The 19,791-nt window shown below is 58.7% G+C and overlaps 4 protein-coding genes across 4 annotated transcripts; 2 read left to right on the top strand and 2 right to left on the bottom strand.

Annotated features, from left to right (window-relative positions):
* Positions 1-359: 359 nt before the first annotated feature.
* MYCTH_2296336 (uncharacterized protein) lies at positions 360-2,722 on the top strand. Its single transcript, XM_003659334.1, has 2 exons — positions 360-833; positions 896-2,722. Exons 1-2 carry the CDS (start codon positions 638-640, stop codon positions 2,605-2,607), a joined length of 1,908 nt encoding a protein of 635 aa, XP_003659382.1. The 5' UTR covers positions 360-637; the 3' UTR covers positions 2,608-2,722.
* Positions 2,723-3,123: 401 nt separating this feature from the next.
* On the bottom strand, positions 3,124-6,546 carry MYCTH_99456 (uncharacterized protein; the record flags this gene model as incomplete). Its single annotated transcript, XM_003659333.1, has 5 exons — positions 3,124-3,902; positions 3,972-4,513; positions 4,571-5,322; positions 5,381-6,160; positions 6,238-6,546. 5 exons carry the CDS (start codon positions 6,544-6,546, stop codon positions 3,124-3,126), a joined length of 3,162 nt encoding a protein of 1,053 aa, XP_003659381.1.
* A 1,275-nt stretch (positions 6,547-7,821) lies between these two features.
* Positions 7,822-12,490, top strand: MYCTH_2296333 (uncharacterized protein). The gene is made up of 2 exons (XM_003659332.1): positions 7,822-11,556; positions 11,635-12,490. Exons 1-2 carry the CDS (start codon positions 8,034-8,036, stop codon positions 12,186-12,188), a joined length of 4,077 nt encoding a protein of 1,358 aa, XP_003659380.1. The 5' UTR covers positions 7,822-8,033; the 3' UTR covers positions 12,189-12,490.
* Positions 12,491-14,521: 2,031 nt separating this feature from the next.
* Positions 14,522-17,196, bottom strand: MYCTH_2296328 (uncharacterized protein). Its single transcript, XM_003659331.1, has 3 exons — positions 17,169-17,196; positions 16,533-17,008; positions 14,522-16,457 (listed from the first exon to the last, which is right to left on the bottom strand). Exons 2-3 carry the CDS (start codon positions 16,857-16,859, stop codon positions 14,739-14,741), a joined length of 2,046 nt encoding a protein of 681 aa, XP_003659379.1. The 5' UTR covers positions 16,860-17,008; positions 17,169-17,196; the 3' UTR covers positions 14,522-14,738.
* Between the last annotated feature and the right edge of the window lie 2,595 nt (positions 17,197-19,791).

Here is a 19,791-nt window from a genome sequence, read left to right as displayed (position 1 = left end):
CCCGTTTCGTGTCGGGGCCGGGTCTGCTGTGGTTCGGTGGGCTGGGGTTGTGGATGCGCTGTGTCGCACGCGCTCTGTTGCCGACGACGTGGAACGGAGGCGGCTGGATACGTGAGGAAAATTGCACCAAAAGTGGCTGCTGCGCTGACGAAAACGGATGCGCTGGTTCGCGCTGCCAAGCCCCGACCGCCTAGCTGGGGTGCTGCAAAGTGAGGTGGGTCTACTGTGTACTAGTGTATGTGGGCGTTGGGAGCAGGGCCCATTCAGTGGTAGCATTTGAAGTTCGTCCCTCCACTGCAGGTACTGTAATCCGTACAGAGTACATACAAAGTACTGTAATTCGTACTACATACATACTACACACACTTCTATGTTGGCCCGGACCTGGTATCATCCGTTGTCAGGTCGAGGGCATTCCATGTCGGTTGGACCAGCGTCAAGCTTCTCCCGGAAGAACAACAAGGCCGCTGGTGGTGTATTTTTGTACTTTTTTTTTTTTCCTTTGCTAGCTAACTCTGAGATGAAGCTATAATCGGGGCAACCTTGGAAGCTGGGCACAAGCACGCACCCCCTTCCTTACTACCCTTGCTATCCTCACCAACTTAGGGATTATTTTCCTGCGCAACCGCACCGAGCCATGGCCCTTCCGGACCCGAACGGCGCCCGCGCCGACGACACGCTCCCGGTGGCGGATGCGTTCCTCGAGCAGTCGTACCTCACCTACATCATTCCCTTTGCAACCAACTTCAGCCCCGAGGAGGCGCTCCAACATGCCGGCAACTCAATAGAGGGCGCCATCTCGAGCATCGAGCAACGCGACCAGCTCTTCTTTGGTACGAGGTTCGCATACTGCTCCTGCTCAACGTGCTGCCCATTGCTCATGCGCAAACCGCAGACGAAGCCGTCGACGTGTACTTGATCCTCCGTGCGCCGTATGCCGATGAGCAGACCCTCCGCTCGCATCTGCGCCGCCTCGTCATCACCCTCGATGCCCACATCGTGAACGGCGCTCCCACCGACCGAGACGGCGCTGCCCCGGCGTCCGAGCTCATCTACAACGGCGCGGTCGAGGATGTCGAACAGGCATTTGTGGTGACGGAGGAGGAAGGGTCCCAGGAAGGACAGACCCAGAGGCGCGCATACGCCGTGTGGAAGCTTCCCGTCTTTCTAGGCCGCCCTCGGATGAGGCTCCAGCTGCCATCCGTGGTGTTCTCGGGAGTCGCAAGCCTCAGGATGAATCCCGAGCCGTCCGATCAGACTGGGCCGCCGAGGAATGGATACATGCAGAGCTGTGCGCCGTCGGGGATGAATCTCCTCGACTCCTTTGCCGACGACCCCTTCCTGGGTGGCATCCGACCCCGCCTCTCCGCCCAGAGGGTGACCAAAGTAGCGCCCCTGACAAAGGCGAAAGACTCCCTCCGCCGCATAGGCGGACTACAAGCCCTCAAGCTCAAGATCTACCCCGTCCTCCACACCCGCGTCCGTTTCTCGCGGCCCAACACCTCCCCGCCGAGCGCGTCCATGATCGCCCTCCTCGAGATCGACTTCACCCCCTATTTCGACTGCGAGGCCACCCTGGACAAGCTCTCGCTGGGCGTCACAGGCGGCACCGTCGAGGATCTCAACACCCAGGACGGCATGAGGCTCCCGCTCAGCTGCGTCGCGCACGACCACCTCACCTTCCTCTACAAGCTGGCGCCCCAGCAGCGCGACACGGTCCGGAAGAACCTCGCCGCCGACCTGGCCATCACCATCGAGGTCGTCCTCCTCATCCGCCCCGACGGCGAGCCAGACCCCCCCTGCACGCCCCGCCTCGTCATGACGTGGACCACCGGCATCGACTTCACGCCCCCCGTCAACCCGGGCTTCGGCCAGCCCAAGACCGCGCCCATCCAGCGCGCCCACCGCCCCAGCCAGCTCTCCATCGGCGGCGGCGTCGACTCGCAGCCGCTCGTCTCGCCCTCCGTCATCCGCCCGGACGCCCTCCCCTCGCTCGAGGCGGCCGCGGCCCGGACGACGACGCTCGAGACCGCCCCGCCGGACTTTGGCGTCACCATGACCTTCGCAGGCCCGCCGGGGCCCGTCGCGCTCGGCGACGAGTTCGTCTGGACCGTCTTCGTCGTCAACCGCAGCAAGCCCGAGACGGCGCTGCCCCCGCCGCCCTCGGCCCCGGCCTCCGTCCTGGCCGCCCACCACGCGGCGGCCGCCGGCGTCCCGCGCAAGCTGATGCTCGTGCCCGTCCCCCGCCGCCGCCGCGGCGCCGGCAGCGAGCTGCGAGTGATCCGCCCGCCCTCCTCGACGACGGCGGCGGGATCGAAGCGCGACCCGCTCGTCGTCGCCGACGCGGTGCTGGACGAGACGGTCGTGCACGCCGTGCAGCGGAACAGCGTCGTGGACGCGCCCGAGCTCGTGTGCCTGTCGGCCGACGTGCGGGTCGGCCCGCTGGCGCCCAACGCGTGCGCCGTCGCCGAGCTGCGGTTCCTGGCGCTCAAGGAAGGCGTGGTCGGCTTGGAGGCGGTACGGGTGGTCGATCTGGGGACCCAGGAACACGCCGACGTGCGGGACCTGCCTCTTGTCGTTGTCGAGAAGGTAAGGGAGGGAGGATAGACGGTTGGTTTCAGGGACGTAGGTAGTACCTGATATACAGGGGCACGGAAGGGCATAGAAAAAAACACGAGAAATATATGAAATATATATATATATGTATGTATGTATGTACCATGGGGATCATATGCACAAAGTGCATCTATCCCGTAATAGCAAGCTGAAATATTACTACCCTCTTAAATCCGATTGTGTTTCCGCTTCCTTACTTGCGCCATCGCCAGGCGAGGTGTTGTCGTTGTGCGAAAACAAGGCGTTTTAAAAGAACATACTCCCTATTTCTTGTCTAATGTTGTGACTCTACTGATATCTCTCACATTTGCTCCACGACGCCGGGTTATGCTATTTCCACCCCCACCAACAAACACCTCTACACACACACACACATCATCCCGTCTTTTCCAATAACACCAGACGCCAACACAGTTCCTCGGGTATGATGGTCAACCCTTCCCCCCCCAACCCACCCCTTCTTCCTTCTAGCATCTCAAGTCCAATGCAGAATGAAAATTATCCAAATCATAACAGGTCGTCAATGTCGTCCAGATCCGTCGTCTCCCACCCAAGCCGCTGGTAGATGCTCAAGCCTCCGTTCTCTTTCACCGCCGAGCCGTCTGAGCCGCCATCATCGCTCCCTCCGCCCTCGGACCTCGCTACTCCCTTCTTCTCTCGGGACCCCCAGTCTTTCGCCCCAGCTGCGTCAGCAGCCCTATTGCCCCCGTCCCCAGCCACTCCAAGCGGGAGCCTCGATCTGATGGGCGTATCATCGACAACGTTCGATCTCTCCTTGCCCGAGCGCGGCGCGATCGGCGTCTCGAAGAGTGCACCAAGATTAGGGGAGGAGGGTATATCAAACCCGCCCGTGGGGGCCGGCAGGCGTCGAGACCGCGTCTGCTCCCGGCCGGACATCATAAAATCAGGAGCCGGGGGAGGTGGTTGAGGAGGAGCCGCTTTACGGGCCATGATGGGCGACGAAGGAGGGATGCCGGACTCGCCAGGCGTTTCTTGGGCGAGTCGGAGGCCAGTGGCGGGGATGGATGAGGACGAGGCTCTCGCCGGCGTCACCTGGACGCGGTCCGCCGTCGTCAAGCGGGTGCTGGTGGTTGCCGTCGGGAGCCTGTTGGCGAACTTGCACGGGAGGGTCGACGCCGGAACGACGGAGGCGCTCGAGGGAGGGACATCGGCGAAGGGGGATGGTTGTGACCGTGCCTTTTCGGGCGCGAGCGCGTCCTTGTACCGGTTGTTGGCCGGTGTGGCTTTTACCTGCACGCCAGAGGCGCGGCTTGGTTTTTTCATTTCTTGCAAAGACATCCTGGGTCAGCATCCTTCCTGGCGTGACTAGGCAAATTTAAAATGGTGAAACTTACTCTTGAGTTGGCCTGCCGACGCGCGCTTCTCGGCAGCCTCAACAAAGTCTTTGACGGCCAGTGCCCGGTTAGGCTTCTTAAGCGCCGAGATGGCATCTTTGAGCTCGGCCTCGACTTGGGCCTGCCTTTGCGCCTTTAGATCCGCCCGACCCAGGCTGGTGCTTCGAGAGAAGATGTTGGATGGCCGCTCCTTGAGTGAGCCGGATTGCGCCCTTGGAACCAGCCCCATGACTGACGACTCGCTTGCCTCGCGCTTCAAGCCCGGTATAACCGTCTGACTCGCGGACCGCAGCAGGGCAATGGCTGCGGCCGGGCCCCTTGAGACGCTACGTCTGCTCCGCTCGACTGAAAGGGCGCGTTCGAGAGTCTTGTCCTTGTCCTTGTCCCGTTTCGAGGTCGTCGGCCGTTTGACCGGGGCGCCGGGCTTCGGCTTCACCGCCGAAGTTGGCTTGGCCGGTTTGGCTTTTGGAGGCGACTGAGCAACAGGGCCGCCTAGCTTGCGGTTGAGAGACTCGCATGGACCCGGGAGGCGGGCTGAGAAGCTGCCAACGACGTGTCAGCGATCGCTGGTGCATCGGCAAGGTTCGCTGATGACTTACAATGGCATGATGATATCCACACAAAAGTCCCTCAAGGGGTCCGAGTTCGCCCTGTCCCCTTGCACTTCTTGCTGACCCTCAGTCGGCACTTGCGATTCGGCCACAGCCTTGACCTCGTCTAGGGTGGTAGACTGCCAGATACAGAGGCGGTCCGCGTGCACATCAAGCAGCACTGGCAAGTTGTGTTTGTTTCGCTTCTTCGCGGATGGTTCCTGGCTTGCTTCCTGGGAGGCAATCTGCGACTCCGTTCCTGGTAGCTGGCACTCGGCGCCCTTGGCCAGCGCCACAGGCTCGAGGGCCAGGATCTCGAGGATTAGGATCATCTGTAGTTGTGTTTCCCTCCTCCGCAAGCAGGATATGTGATACTTGTGTTCAGTCGCGGTCAGCCTCTTGTCATCATCATCATCATCATCACCACCATCAGCCCTCGAAACGTGCTGAAGTGAGCTCCACCATCGCCGGATATGGTCGATCTCTCCCGGATACAGGCCGTCCTTGCCCAGCTTGGGCTTTTTGTTCTTTCTCTTCTTGGGCTTCGAGGCGCCGGTTTCCGATTCCTGAACGGTGGTCTTCATCTTGGCCACGATCTCGGGAATCGTTTCTCGATACTTCTTGTCAATCACAACGGTGGTCATGACAAGACTTTTCAGGAACTCTACCAAGTCGATCATGTTAAGGTTGGTTTCCCAATCGAGATTAAATGCAGCCCTGGCCCTGGAAAGAGGGCCTTTTGCGAAGTACGCCAACGAGCCCTGTTATGGTCAGCACGCCGAAGCAAACATGTGCGAGAAAAAAAAAGGGAGTAAGCACCTTGGAATGGTATAATGCCTCTATATACTGAGCTCTGAGGTTTGAAAATATCTCCTCTGCATTCGGCTGAGCAAACGGGTCATCGACGGACTGGCTGGCGGGTCCGTTGACGGACTCGTTGGCGGGCTCCATAGCGGGTATCGTGGCGTCTCGTACAGCGGGCGCGGCGGGTTCCGGCTCAGGGGGAAGCTCAACCTGGGCCGGCGCCACATTCGCCGCTTCGCTACCATCTGCCCTCGATGCCGGCTGCTGCGGCTCGGTCGCCGTCAGGGTCGCCGTCACGGTGGCAGCCTGGCCTGGGGCTTCCTTCTCGGCGACCGAAACGGAGCGCTTTCGGACCAAGGACTGTATCTCTTCGATAGCCAGTCTCCTCCTCTTCGTCTCGTTATACATCGACGGTGTAGTCAGCGGGACGGCGGCGGTGTTGTCTTGCTTGACGAGTTTGCCGCTTCTTATCCGCTCCTTACAAACGACCGTAGCGCTCTCGCTGAGCAACCCGATGTCCACCCATGAGCCGAGCTTGCACAGCACATAGAGCCCGTTGCTCTCGCGCTCAATGGCGTAGACCATGCCGGTTATCTCTGAGCGAGCGAGGAGGATGTTGGAACCTAGGCGGCCCTCGAGGTCGAGAATCTTGATCTTTGACTCGAAGAGACGGCTCGCAGCCAAATCGCCGTGGGGCTGGGACAGATCGAGGGCCGAGAGGGGGAGGCTCTCGCGAGGAAGCAGCATCAGAGGATGCAGGATGCGCGGTTTCACCATGAGACTCGACGGGTGCGGCTGGCGTGACACGGCGAAGCGTTAGTCCCCTCTGCTGTTCATCTAGACGGTATGTACTGGTTAAGATTCCGACATGCCTTGAGGACGATTGGCCCCCTCAAGAGGTCCTCGGCACCGGCAGAGGAAGCCGTCCTCTTGCGCTTGCCGGAGCCCGGAGTAGCCGAGCCTGAAGCAGGCGAACCATGGCAACTCTGGGGGCGGGCGCGACTGAACTCTGACTCTGCATCGTGAGCGGAGGCGGGGATACCGGCGACCGTGGATGGCCTGGCTGACGCTCGGCTGGAAGGTCTGCTCGAAGGCCTGGTCTCAAATCTCGGGTGCGGGTGATTCTCGAGTCTGCTGCTTGGACGCGACGCGCTCCCGCTTTGTCCCACTAACGAGGACATGTCGAGAGGGAAACACCTTGGGCCGTCAATTGTGCATCGCAGCGAATGTAGAGGCCGGCCCTGGATTCTGGGAAGTGCATATATGGTTGCCAAGTCTTGGTTACAAGAGTGTGGGCATGCCTCGAGACCGGGTGCTCCCCGGATTGTCCAAAGGTTCTTGTGGGCTGTGTGCGGGACAGGCGTCTTTGCTCCACGCGTCGCGGGAGCGTTTGACGCGACGGTGCACTGGCCATCTCCTCTACTTTACTAGTACGCACATTGTGAAGCACGCGCTCCAAGTACGGATTACTCTCCGTATACTAGTGGTTTAGCACACTACTTGTGCGATGGTAAGTACTGTGTAATCCAAAGCAATCCAGGAATGAGCTACACTAATATGTATGTAGCTGCAAGGCACCCAATCACATGGGCTAGATAATGATACGAGTCTCTCTAGGTCGTTTCCCGAATTGACCGTACTCTACTCTATATATTTCGCATTGGAACCGAGGTACGGAGTAATGCATTAAAGCAACTCCGTACGGATTAGTTTCGCTTGTAACCTACGGATACTTGTCGATCGTTCATACCAAAGCCGCCACGAGTCTCATGAGGGCGTGCTTCTACACTTTAGTGTAGAAGTGTTCACTTGGACCTACCTGGTGCTGCATCATGTGGTGGGCATGTCTAAAACACGTGTGCATGCAGGCCTTTTCCGTGAGATGTGCCTTACTCCATTGATTTTGTTGGTTTATTAACAGTCAATGAGCCCCACTGCGCTATCTAATGGCCGCATAGCGAGCTTGAACGCTCACCTCACAGTCTCGTCGTTTCGACGCTGAACCATCGCATTCAAGCAACTCGATTCGTACTTGGGAGTTTTTATTGGGAGATCGAGACAGAAATTGGGCGACCACAGAATAACCTTATGGCCCCGCTCGAGGTGTGAGGAGAAACGGCCGGCACAGACAAATGCAGCGCGATCATCCAATAGGAAGCGAGCTACCTGCATCCCATCCCATATTCATTTGTGAGATAGAGCTTGCTGGCAAGCTCCGTCCTGAATCCATCACCCGTGACAAAGTTCCAAGTGTTGTTCGCCACTGGCTTCGCTGCTCGGCACCGAGCCCCAGCTCCCGGTCCCTTTCGAGTCGAAACAAGCGACAACATCGGACGACAATTGTCGGGGAGATCAATTGCAAGATTGCCACTGTCGTCCCGTCATCCTTCCGTCTCGATGCCGATGGCCAAGTTCCATCGACCAAGCGATAGATGTAGCTCGGTGTCCCGAAGCCGCGGGTGATTTTGCTCGCAGAGTTTCGGCAAGACATCGCCAGTGTCCCCGACCCCGACCCCGACCCCGACCAGCCAACCGCGCAACGGTCTGACCGTTCGCAACTTCACACGCCGGCACCGCCTCTCAGGACGACTGTCTGTGCTTGCCGCCGTCGGCCCCGCATTCCAGTCTGTCGAACGGCGGCCGGCCCGCTTCCGTCTGTTATCGAGGAATGGCGAGCGATCCTTCTCCCCGCGCCGTGCGCTTCTCCCCACCCGACGACGAGGGTCATCCCCGGCCGGACAAGTACAAACCAACGTCCCGCCAGACGACGGTGATGCCCGACTCGGACAACCCGGCGACCGGCGACATTCACCTGGGCCCTCGCCTGGCCGAACAGCAGGATGAGCTAGGGACGCTCGGCCGCTTCGTCGACCCGGGCCAGATCTCGGCCGTGCAGCCGCACCCGTCCGGTGCCATAGCAAATGGCGCGGCATCCCGCCAGCGTTCTGCCGCCGACTCGGCCTCGTACTCCAACGGGACGACGCCCCGGCCGCAACGACCCACCGGTCCTGCCAGGACCCCTTCCAACACGTACCAACCCTACACGCAGCGGAGGCCGAACCAACCCGGAACCTCCTCGTTTACCAGCAGCGGCGGCCTTCATATCAAGGACGCCCCGAGGCGGACGGTAGGGACCTCGACGTTTCGCGCTCAAGAGCGAGAATATGTGAGGAGACTGCGCCAGCAAGATTACAACAACGACTACTTCGACACATATGGCTCTGGAGAAGTATACGACTCGGACTCCGAGGGCGAGACGCCCTCGTCGGAGGGACCGTTCGATAGCTACGACGACGCACACATCATGTTCGTCAACAACGAAGGGAGCCAGATCACCGAGGAGGATCTGAAGGATCCTCACAACCGCGAGAGATTGGAATGGCATGGAATGCTCGAGTCGGTGCTCACGGGGGACGTCGTGCGGCAGGAGAAGAAGCGCCTCATCGGGTCGGCGGACGAGGACTTGGGCAAGAGCGCCCACAAAGCCGAGCTCTGGCTGGGCATCCGTGCCCGGGTTTGCGGGAGGCATCTGCCGGTCCAACGCAGGATGGTGGAGGAGGCCCGCGCCTCCCTGGACCGCGCCATAGACGAGGTCGTCAACTTCTCCATCGCCGGCGAGAGCGAGGCCGGGAAGCCCCCGATCGAGCAGGTCCGCGACACCATCGCCAAGATCGAGAGGATCGAGTCCCTCTTTCCGTCCAGCGCGGCGCTGATCGCGGCCGTCAAGCCGGCCACCTACCAAGCATACCAGGAGACGTGCGATGCCGTCATCTCGTGGTACAACGTCAACGAGATGATCAACACGGAGCTGTCGATCCTCAAGAAATGGGTAGGCAACGACGATCTGGACTTCCAGCGGTCGCAGGAGAACTCGGGACGCCTGAATGACGAGACGTCCTTCCTGGACAGGCTGATGAAGGAAGAGGGCCTGAAGTCGCTGCACGACGATAAGGCCAGCGACGGAAAGAACCTCGGCAAGAAGAGCATGCTAGACAGCATCTCAATGGTCATCACCAAGGCCAAGGACACCTTGGTCGTGAACGCCGAGGCGTTCCAAAAACGTCATCTGCCTCCCTACATCGAGGAGCTGCTCACGCTGATCAGCTTCCCCTCCCGCCTCATCGAAGAGATCATCAAGGTGCGGCTGGCCTACGCCAAGAAGATGAAGGACTCGGCCCAGCAAAGCCCCATGATGCAGGACCAGATGATCTCCCAGTTTCAGATCCTGCTGAAGCTGGCAATCAAGATCAAATCCGAGTACATGGCCATCTCTCAGCCCGAACCCGGGTGGGACCTGCCACCGTGCATCGACGAAGACTTCGACCGCGTCATTCTGGATGCCCTCAAGTACTACTTCAAGATGCTGAACTGGAAGCTCAGCGGCAACAAGAATACCTTCAAGGAGGCGGAATTGCTGTTCCAGGAATGGGGCTTCGGGAACGAGATCGGAAGCCATCTGACGCACGGAGACGTCGAGGTGGCGGAACAGTTCAGCTCCCTCACCTACAAGGCCTTCAACCGGCTGAACCAGACGTTTGAGAAGGAGCTCCAGAGGCGGCCCAAAGAGAGCATCTCGGAGATGACCAAGCGGTACAAGCAGACTCTCGACTCGGTCCGCGTGCGGCAACGCATGCTGCAGAGATTCTCGAGGATGCTCAGCGACAACTACGAGAACGCGTGCGACTTCACTGTCGCTTTCGGCCCCGAAAAGCTGCAGGAGCTGTTCGACCGCCTGGTCGAGTCGGGCCATTTCCAGATCTGCACCGGGAGTCCCGAGCACGAGAACGTCGTCATCCTCGCCTCGCCTAGCCTCCACGGTCGCAGTGCCGACATCCAGCTCCTGATGGGCACTTTCGCCTACGAAACCATCACCGAGGACCCCACCGACCCCTACATCCTTATCATCCGAGCCGAAGAGCCGCCCGCCTGGTTCGGAGCGAAGCTCCACTTGCAGGTGCGGGACGAACCGCTGGACATCAAACTCGGACACATGAGGCTCATTGCCGGCGGCTCTCAGTCGCGGTTGGTAAACGCCAGGAAGGCGTTTCTCGATAACATAGACATGCACATCGACCTCATCGTCGAACAGAGGTCGAGCTTGCAGAAGGTGAACTTGCGGCTCATGGAGATCCGCAAGGTGGCCTTCAAGCTGTCAAACGCCTTCATGGACAGCGTGGAAACAATACGCCGGCAGACGCGCGGTCTGAACTGCCAGGAGCTGATCCAGACGTGTTTCATATTCGCCACCGAGTTCGGTCAGCGCTCGCTGCTGTACATGGACAACAACAGGCGGACAATGAACAACATGAAGCTCACCAAGCTTGCCCTCGACTGGGTGAGCTTCATCTGCGACGACTGCATCTCGTCGGACCGCAAGACTTTCCGGTGGACCGTGCAAGCGCTCGAGTTCGCCATGGGAATGACCAGGGGCAGGCATATCCTGGCCCTCGGCGACGACGAGTATGCCAAATTGCGATCCAAGGTTGCCGGCTGCATGGCGCTCCTGATCTCGCACTTTGATATCATGGGCGCCAGATCAAGCGTGGCTGCGCAGGCCGAGAAGCTCCGGACGGAGGCCCTCATGAACCAGCTCAGACGTCTCAACAAGGGGCAGACCGCGGATGATGCGACGGCCGCCAAGTTTGTTGAGGAGCACCGGCTGATGGAGCTGGCCAAGATCGACGAACGCAGGAGGCAGATCTTGCTCGAGCGGTCTGCCATGGGCCGCGTGCTCGAGATATCGAACGAGGTAGATCGGTCGCTGGCTTGGCTGTCGTCTACGGCCACCAACTTCACCATGAGGTGGCAGCAAGGCCACTTTGTCGGCGGTGGTACATTCGGCAACGTCTACGCCGCCATGAACCTCGACACGGGCCAGCTGATGGCCGTGAAGGAGATCCGCCTCCAGGACCCCAAGCTGATCCCCAACATCGCGGGTCAGATCAGGGACGAGATGCGCGTCCTGGAGACGGTCGACCATCCCAACGTCGTATCGTACTATGGTATCGAGGTCCATCGAGACCGCGTGTACATGTTCATGGAGTTCTGTTCGGGCGGCTCGCTCGCCAACCTGCTGGAGCACGGCCGAATCGAGGATGAGCAGGTCATCATGGTTTATGCGCTGCAGCTGCTCGAGGGCCTGGCCTACTTGCACGAGCTGAAGATTGCTCATCGCGATATCAAACCAGAGAGTAAGTCCACCGTTTGCCGCCCCGGGGCGGCGCCAGAATGCAGACCGGGCATGCTAACATATATTGGGGTACAATTAGACATCCTCCTCGATCACAACGGCATCATCAAGTACGTCGATTTCGGCGCGGCCAAGCTCATCGCCCGGCAGGGCCGCACGCTGGTGCAAGACGTGACCAGGACCAAGCCCAACAAGTCGATGACAGGCACGCCCATGTATATGTCTCCCGAGGTCATCAAGGGCGAGAACCCGGGCCACTTTGGCGCGGTCGATATCTGGTCGCTGGGCTGCGTCATCCTCGAGATGGCGACGGGCCGGCGACCGTGGGCCAACCTCGACAACGAGTGGGCCATCATGTACAACATTGCGCAGGGCAACCCGCCGCAGCTGCCCTCGCCCGACCAGCTCAGCCCGCAGGGTATCGACTTCCTCGGGCGCTGCTTTATTCGGGACTCCAAGAAGCGTGACACGGCCGTCGAACTGCTCCAGCACGAGTGGATCATGACGATTAGGAACCGCGTTGTCGAGCCCGCCACGCCAAGCAGCGATGCCAGCGGGTCGCAGCAGAACACGCCGAGCACGGCGACTTCGTCCATGAGGGCTACCTTTGCTGGGGAAGAAGGGTCCCGCTAGTACTGGATGTTTTTTTTCTTTTTTCTTTTTTCCCTTGTTTCATTTTCCATCGATTTCTCTGTTGGTGTCGGGCTAGATGGGAAAGCAGGACGAGGTGTTTATGGCGGTCGACATGGGTCTTGGTTTCGGCTTGACCTCGTAGGGAAAGAAGAATATCACAGCACCTAATTTACGTTCCCTATCTGATTATCATTGGCATATGGGAGTTCCAACTCTCCACCAACTCTCCACCACGTGCCGCCCGGGTGCCTTCGAAAATGTATAAAACTAAAACTACTTCTGTCTGGCTACCCATATAGGACTGTTAGAAAACGATATCCCGAAGACTTTATCCCGTCTCGCGCGTGCCAATGCCTGCTTCCTCGTATCTGCTCATTTTCTTCGTTTCTCGGTGGTCGCTCAAGCCAAGCCCCAAGTCCTCCCGTGATATACAAACTACATCCGTGGGACTGACTTGAAATATTCTGGTCACGTTCTTGACTGGGTTTATCGAAGACATCTAGCATAGTCTGCAAGGTACCTGGTTGTGCTTGCATGTTTGCAATCAGTAAAAACAGAAATCACGTTCATTAACTGCCGGTGGTCACTTGGACAGAGCGCATCATGTTCAACTGTGTTTATCACCTGCGGCTCCTGGTTCGAGTCCGGTCCTCGTACCTGAATGTTCAATCCAAGCAACCGAGAAGAATAGGTGGGGTGAGAGGAAGGGAAAGTGAGGAACAGAGAAAGAAGGGAGGAATGAAAAATATGATCAGAGTTAGTTATCGCAATGTCCGAGCGTGCCGTTTTACTTGGGAAGTGACAGACCAGGAGGCGAGGGCAATGCCCATGCCGCGTAGTGTATTCTCACCCAGGTGTCGAAACAGACTATCGTAAGTACACTAGTGTATGTGCATACATACAGAAACGGAATATGGCATGGCGATCATCTCGGCGTCTGCCTGTCGCCCGGCGCGCATTGGTGCATCTGACGGCGATCCGTGGCTGCTCCGGAACATTCCAAAGGAGGTCTGTACGGAGTTACAGATTACACAGTACACTAGTGTAGTGTGTAGTGTAGTGTGTAGATCGAAGGATCGGACACCCGCTCGAGGCTCTCTCAGCAACTGACCCTGCGAAAGAACAGGAACTGGTTGTGGTTGGGTGAGTAGTGGGGGTGGGGTGTGCGGCCGCGCGTGTCGTCGACGGCCGACTTTTCGACAGTGATCGGCGGGTAGGGTAGGGTTGCTTCAGCATCGGCTCGTCCCGCTCCGTCCAGGCACTGCGTTTCATCTTCCCAGCCAGTTCCGTTCCCATCCATGTCTCCCCCCTCCCCGAGTTGCGCCGCTGTGGGCCACGGTGCAAAGACGACGCCGTCCGGGAGCCGGGATCGGGATCAGGTCCGGAACCGGGTAAAAAAAGTAAGGGAGGGAGGAGCTCTAAAGGTTGTCAAAGAACCCTCATGCATTCCATACATGACTAGTCGCATGGTACATCATTTACAGAGATAATTTAATGAGGTCAGTCAAATTATTCTTGGATGAAGAAGCCTCTTTTTTTTTCTCCTAATGCATTCTGATTAGTCGAAAGTAGCCGGTTAGTCTCACGATTCGATTCAAAGAAAATTTCGCCGTCAGGGCAGTCACAACTGCGGCCTTTTCGGCGGGCTTTGCTACCTCGTCATTGATGATGCCCATGGGGCTACCCCTTCCTCGACACCAACTTAGGAGGAAAAAGGAAAGAAGGTTTCAAGAAAACAAAAGGGAAATCACGAACGTCAGGTGAGAGGAGCTGGGAAGGAAGGAACGGAGGTGCGAGCCCATGTGTACTTCGGTCTATTGCATTCACTACTAGCATAGTATCCTAAGGCACCTCCTACTCCCTTCCTTCCTCGCGCGGTTGCTTCCTATCCCTCGCAAGAAAAAGGGGGGGAATACCAGAAAATGAATAAGAAAAAAAAAATTGGATCGTTGCGCAGTACACCGAAGTGGTAAAAAGCCCCAAGTCCCCTTTTCACTCCTCCCACCCGAACCATAAAGAAACCCCCCTCAAATGCCCTCTTTTGCGCCCGTGAATCATAACTATACAACAAAGAAAAACGAGCAAGACAAAAGGGGGAAGAAATAACAGTTCCCATCCCCGCCTTGCGCTAGAGATTGTGTCTGTTTGCTGATGCACGTTTCCACCAAACAGTGGCCACATAAATATATAGCCCCGGAAAACAGAAAGATGCCTCCCAAATTCTCCAAAACAAGGGGGGGGAAGAAACCAGCACTGACTAGGATCAAACAAGGATGAATATACAACATGCAAGGAAGTCCCTTCTTTGTCTTGGATACATGGCCGCTGAACGTTTTTTGTTTCGTATTCGGTGGATCCTGAGTGTCTTGAGGCCCCGATGAAGGGGCGAGAAGGTACGGGAAGAGAAAAAAGAAGAAGAGCAAAAGATAAAAATCGACTGGCATATGGTACATGGCAGCGCCTTGTCCACGAGGCCTCCGTAGTCGGCCAGATATCTTGACCAAGGTTCGGTTCGCGGACTCGATAAACTGCAGTGGGGTCCTCTCTCTCTCATGGCTTGTCCATGTTGAAGTCTTGAGGAGTGACATTTTGGGCGAACTGGAACTGCTTTGACCGTGGGGGAACGACGGGCGATGACCGGGCCGACGACTCGGCCGGGTACGACTCCGGGAACTGATAGTCGGCCTGTCCCAAACCGGCGGCGAAGAAGCTAGCGTAGGGGGGGCCCATGGCCGGCGGGAACGAGGGCGTTACCGGCTGGCTGGCAATGTAGCCCGAGGGTTGGGGCGCCATCGAGAACTCGAGTTCGGATCCGCCGTGGCTGCAGAGGCTCGGCGTCGGCAGTGGCTCGTCCTGCGGCGCGTAGACCCAGGACTGACCCCCCGACGATGCCGAGAAGTAGCCCTCCGGAATCCCGATCTGCAGGCCGGGCGTCCCCGGCTGAGACCTGACGGAGTGGTCGGCGCTGTCGTAGAGGGGGACGTTGCCGCTGCTGCTTCCGCCGCCGCCGACGGTCGACAGGGTGCCGAATGGGTAGCCCTGGTTATCGTCCGGGACATGATGGGTGCCCAAGCCGCACTCCCCCATTGTCGAGCAGAGGAAGCCCTCGGTCGTTGTCGTCTCGGCCGTCACCGCGGGCACGGAGTGGCCGAGCGGCGCCATGGCCGGAGCGTGGTTCTCCTTGAGACTCTGGAGGAGCGCTTCCCTGTTGCGATCCGTGGCGAAGGGCGAGCGCGGACCGCCGCTCCCGACGAACGTCTTCTGGACGCGTCCGTAGAGGCTCCCGGTTGCCGAGGAGATGCGTCTCATGGGGCTCACCGTGTCCGCCCGCCTGGGCACTTCGACGCCCGTCTTGGGTCCCGGCCCGCACCTCAGCGAAGACAGCCCGAGCGGTGCCGGCCGCCTGCTCTTCCTTCGGCCGGCGATGTCGGCAGGGGGAGGTGGTGATTTGAAACGCAAGCCGGGCACGGCCGAGGGCGACGAGCCGGGCAGCGAGGCGGGCGAGACGACCTCGGATTGCGCCAGACTCTCGACCGAGACATGGTGTCTCAAGAGCGGGGTGCCGGCGTCCATCGGCGCGCCCGGCACCGCCATTTCGGAGGGGAACTGCGAGGTTTGAGGCACCGAGAAGTAGTCGTGCTCGGCAAACGGGCTGAACACGCCCGCGTCGCCGATGCTCATACCGTGGTGAGTGGGGAGCACGTCGAAGGCCGGGCGCTGAGCTAGATCTTCCGGGGCGCCTGTGTCTGCTGGCCGGTAAGGAAAAGCGGTTGGTTGATGGAGTCCGCGTTGGTCGTGTGTCCCGAAACTGGGCATCGAGCCTTGCGCTTCTCTGGTTGCCAGGCTTTGCGCTTGGGAAGCAGACGCCGGCTCGTGATGGTCATTGGCAGAAGCGCCGCTGTCGGACTGCGCCGGGCTCTCGCATTCTGGAGCAGCAGCCGGCGACGGTTGAGCAGTCATGTCGAGAGGGCCCGTCTCGGGCTTGACGTGATGATCGTCATGGTCACTATGGTCGCCATGGCTCATGTTATCGCCTTGCCCAAGTGCGCCAGTGGACGGGCGGCCGGGCTCATTTCGGTTCTGACCCTGATGCTGACTAGGGCTGCTGCTGCCGCCGTGGGACGACGATTCATCAGCAGCTTTGCCATCCTGGTCCCGGTCGCTGGCCGACTTGGCCTCCGCAGCCGCCCGTTCCCTCGCCTGCTGGGCCTCGAACTCGGCCGTCTTCCTGATCTGCTTCTCCTTGGCCCGGCGGTTCTGAAACCAGTTCTAGCGACAAAAGTGTCAGCAAGTTGTACGCGGTTGGATCTGTCAGATGTCTTCCTCTCTCTCAATGAGACGTACGTTTATCCTGGGCACCTCGACCCCCATCTTCTCGGCGAGTTCCCGCTTGGTGCTGCTGTTCGGCTTCTGATTCTTCGCAAATTCGCGTTCCAGCAGCTCTACCTCGTCCTTTGCCAACCTCGGCTTGGGTTCCGCAGGCTTGGAGAGGTGAACGCCGGCATGGCCCACCAAAGCCGCCGCGCGGTGCTGTTGTTGGTAGTAGGCCATCAGTGGGTTCCAGTATGGGTACTGCATGGCTTGCGGATGCGCCTGTTGGTCGCCGGCAAAGAGCTGCATGGGCAGGTCAGGATGGCGCCGCTGGTAAGGGTCGAGATAGTCCATATCCATCGTGACGGTAGCCGGTGCTGGAGCAGCCCGGTCGGAGGGCAGCACTCTCTCTTGGTCGTCCACGCCGGCGCAATTCTCGAACGGGGAACGCTGCTGGGAAGATATACCACGCTCCTTTCGAAATAGACAGACGACGGGGAGAGAAGCCTCTTCGAGTCGGAAACGTTCGTGTATTCTTTAGCCGGCGTGCCTCCGCAAGAGTGACTGAGAGAGGGGGAGAGAGAGGTAGAGGGATTGGCGGGACGAAGAGACTGCAACGGGCCAACCTTTTCGACCGCGGGCGAGGCAGAAATACGGATACCGACGGACCGGTCTTACTACGCTAGGTACTAGGTAGTTATGGCGATAGCAAGCAGAGAGATGTTGTGGGTCTGATCTGTCGAGATAAATGTACTTTCCCGGCCGAGCAAGGAAACCTAAAGGATAGGATGGGCCACCGGGAATTGGACTGATTTATCAGTGAGTGAGTGACGGACGGCTCCAGAAGAGTTGATTAATTGTACGTCCGTACTTGGTTAGGTACTCGGTAGGTAATTAGGTGGTCGAGAGCCTCTGGAAAAAAGGAGCGTTCGAAGGACGGTGGGTGGTAGTATGGGCGCGGAGGGCGAGATGCAGACCAGAGCAGACAGGGCTCCTTTCCGTCTCCAGCTGTTTCGCCTGCAGCCTCTCTCTTTGAGTCTCAGATCACGGCGAGAGAGTACGAGGCAAGGGGGTGGGCGGGTGTGGGTGGGTGGGTGAGTGGGGGGGGGGGGAGAGAAGACCGTTGTGCAGAACAAGGGGGGTTTCTCTGCATCTCTTCAGGCGCTGCACCCCATCTCGCTGCACTGTCTGCACAACTCACGTCTTTCCCAGGGGCAGGGTGCGATCCATCGCTACCGCGGACACGGCGTCTCGCCGAGGCAAGGGGAGTACCCGGTGGAGTGTTCTCACGATGCAGACGGTGGGTGAGCGATCCAAGGGTCATCAGGTGCCAAGCGCAGGGGTCGGAGGCGGCGAGAAAGGGGTAGGGGAGCTCGGGTACCTCCGGGTACTCTGCGCCGTGCAGCGTGGGCTCATTGAGGTTGCACTAGTGTATGTAACTGTATGTACACACAGAGGTACTGTACGTGCCGCCAAGTTTGTCAGGTATTACAGTGCACGATACATGCATGGATGCGGGCATGTACCGTAAAACCCAACAGGGAACGCGTACATACCTCAGCTGAGCGAGCTCCTGGGCCTCCCGCTCTCTCGGAGCCATCGGTGACCTAGCGCCGGCAGCTGCCTTACACTAGCTCTCTATACAGTAGTGTAGCGCAGGGTAATGAGCTCTTTGTCGAGGACGGATTCCTCGGTACCGTGCACGCTGTGCTTCGTCTACACTCGAATGTAGATACCCGCGTCTACCCTGCATCAATCGTGTGGAGAGTTGTTAACGCTCATCTGATCAAGTAGCTGAGAGGCAAAATTGAGCACCAACGCGAGTATCGTATGAATGTGCATTGCGGCGCTAGGGTGGCATTCGCAGCTCGAGTCGAGAGCACTTGTTGTGTCGGTCATCAGAATCGCTCTGGGGCGGAAACCTCGCCGAGCCTGAATGGGATGCCGCATCCGCGTCCGGTGTGCCGAGCTCCCCGCCTTGACATCGGACGAGGTGCACAGACGGGAGATGATGCAGCGGGCCTGCATGGGCACAAGATCCAACAGCGGAACCCAGTGCCACCGTTCCGACGCGGTGAAGGACAACACAACATGCAAAGCGAATGCGGCGCGACCCAATTGTGGGCGGTACTGAGCAAGCACGGATTACTCACCCACAGCCGGGTACTGTACGTACTAGGTACAGTGTACTCACTTGGTCTTCGCGTCGCCGTTGGGGCGACCAAACCTTCTCGACTCTCAGTTCTTAGCGTGACGCGCCTGGTTCCCCTGTTGCGCCTCGCTGAGGGCGACTTGTGTTTGGGGGATCTAGGGAGGTCTCGTCCGACACCGGGAGAGGCGCGCGTTGGGTCCAGACCCGCCAGAATGGAGCCTGGGGTCGACAGGCAGCTGAGGTGAGGCTGATAACCTGAAGCAGGGCAGCCCATGGAGAAACCGAAACGGCAGCAGAGACGCAGCGAAGAAAAACCTGCGACAGCCGAGAGGGCAACAGCCGACATTGGTCTGTTTCGAGTCGACATTAGGCCGAGGCCAACAATCCATCCGCTTGCGGATTGTGTGTGCAGAGTTTCCGCTTCCCGGCGTGTACGGATGTACATACATACCGCAGTACTTGGTAGTGCCGTCGGTATGTGGGCGACAAAGAACCCGAAAATCACGAACTCAAGATTGATACTGGAAGACACGACGTCAGGTTAGGGTTCTCTGTTCTTGTGACCGCTCGATTCTAAGATGGCGCCTCCCTTCTTTCATTCCTTCTTGCCTTTATTCATTCCTTCATTCCTTCCTTCCTTCCCTTTCGTTAATATCCTTCCGGTGCCTGAGCTGCATCATTGCCGCCGTCCTCGGCAGGTTGCCCGTTTTGGCAAGCACACACCTCTTTGTGGATTGCGGCCTCTCTGGGTGCGCAGGTGGGGCTCCAACCACCTTCCTTCCTCTCGCGGGCCCTGTTCCTATCAATGTTTCTCCTCCGCGAAGGTTCACCAAGAACAACGGATGTCGCAAGGTAAGCTCAGTACATACTGCGTAGTGAGGAAAAGAGAAGAAAAAAATTGTCCGATGAAACACCCGCACTGAATCTCCATTTGACCCCGTCATTTCTCGCCTCGGCCGGGACCACGACTTGCCGAACTGCCAGAGGCAACAACCGTCTAGGTACATACTCGCCCGCTCCTTACCTCGCTGACCTCGCGACCCGACGTTACGCAGACAGGATATACTTACGGGATGCGACTCAAACGCCAAAGCCTCGTCGAATCCGTGAGCGACGACATCAATGGCTCGATGAAGAGTA

The sequence above is a fragment of the Thermothelomyces thermophilus genome, chromosome 1 (assembly GCF_000226095.1).
Source record: "Thermothelomyces thermophilus ATCC 42464 chromosome 1, complete sequence".
NCBI lineage: Eukaryota > Fungi > Ascomycota > Sordariomycetes > Sordariales > Chaetomiaceae > Thermothelomyces > Thermothelomyces thermophilus.
Note: the sequence above shows the minus strand (reverse complement) of the source record. Positions and strands in the feature narration are given on the sequence as shown.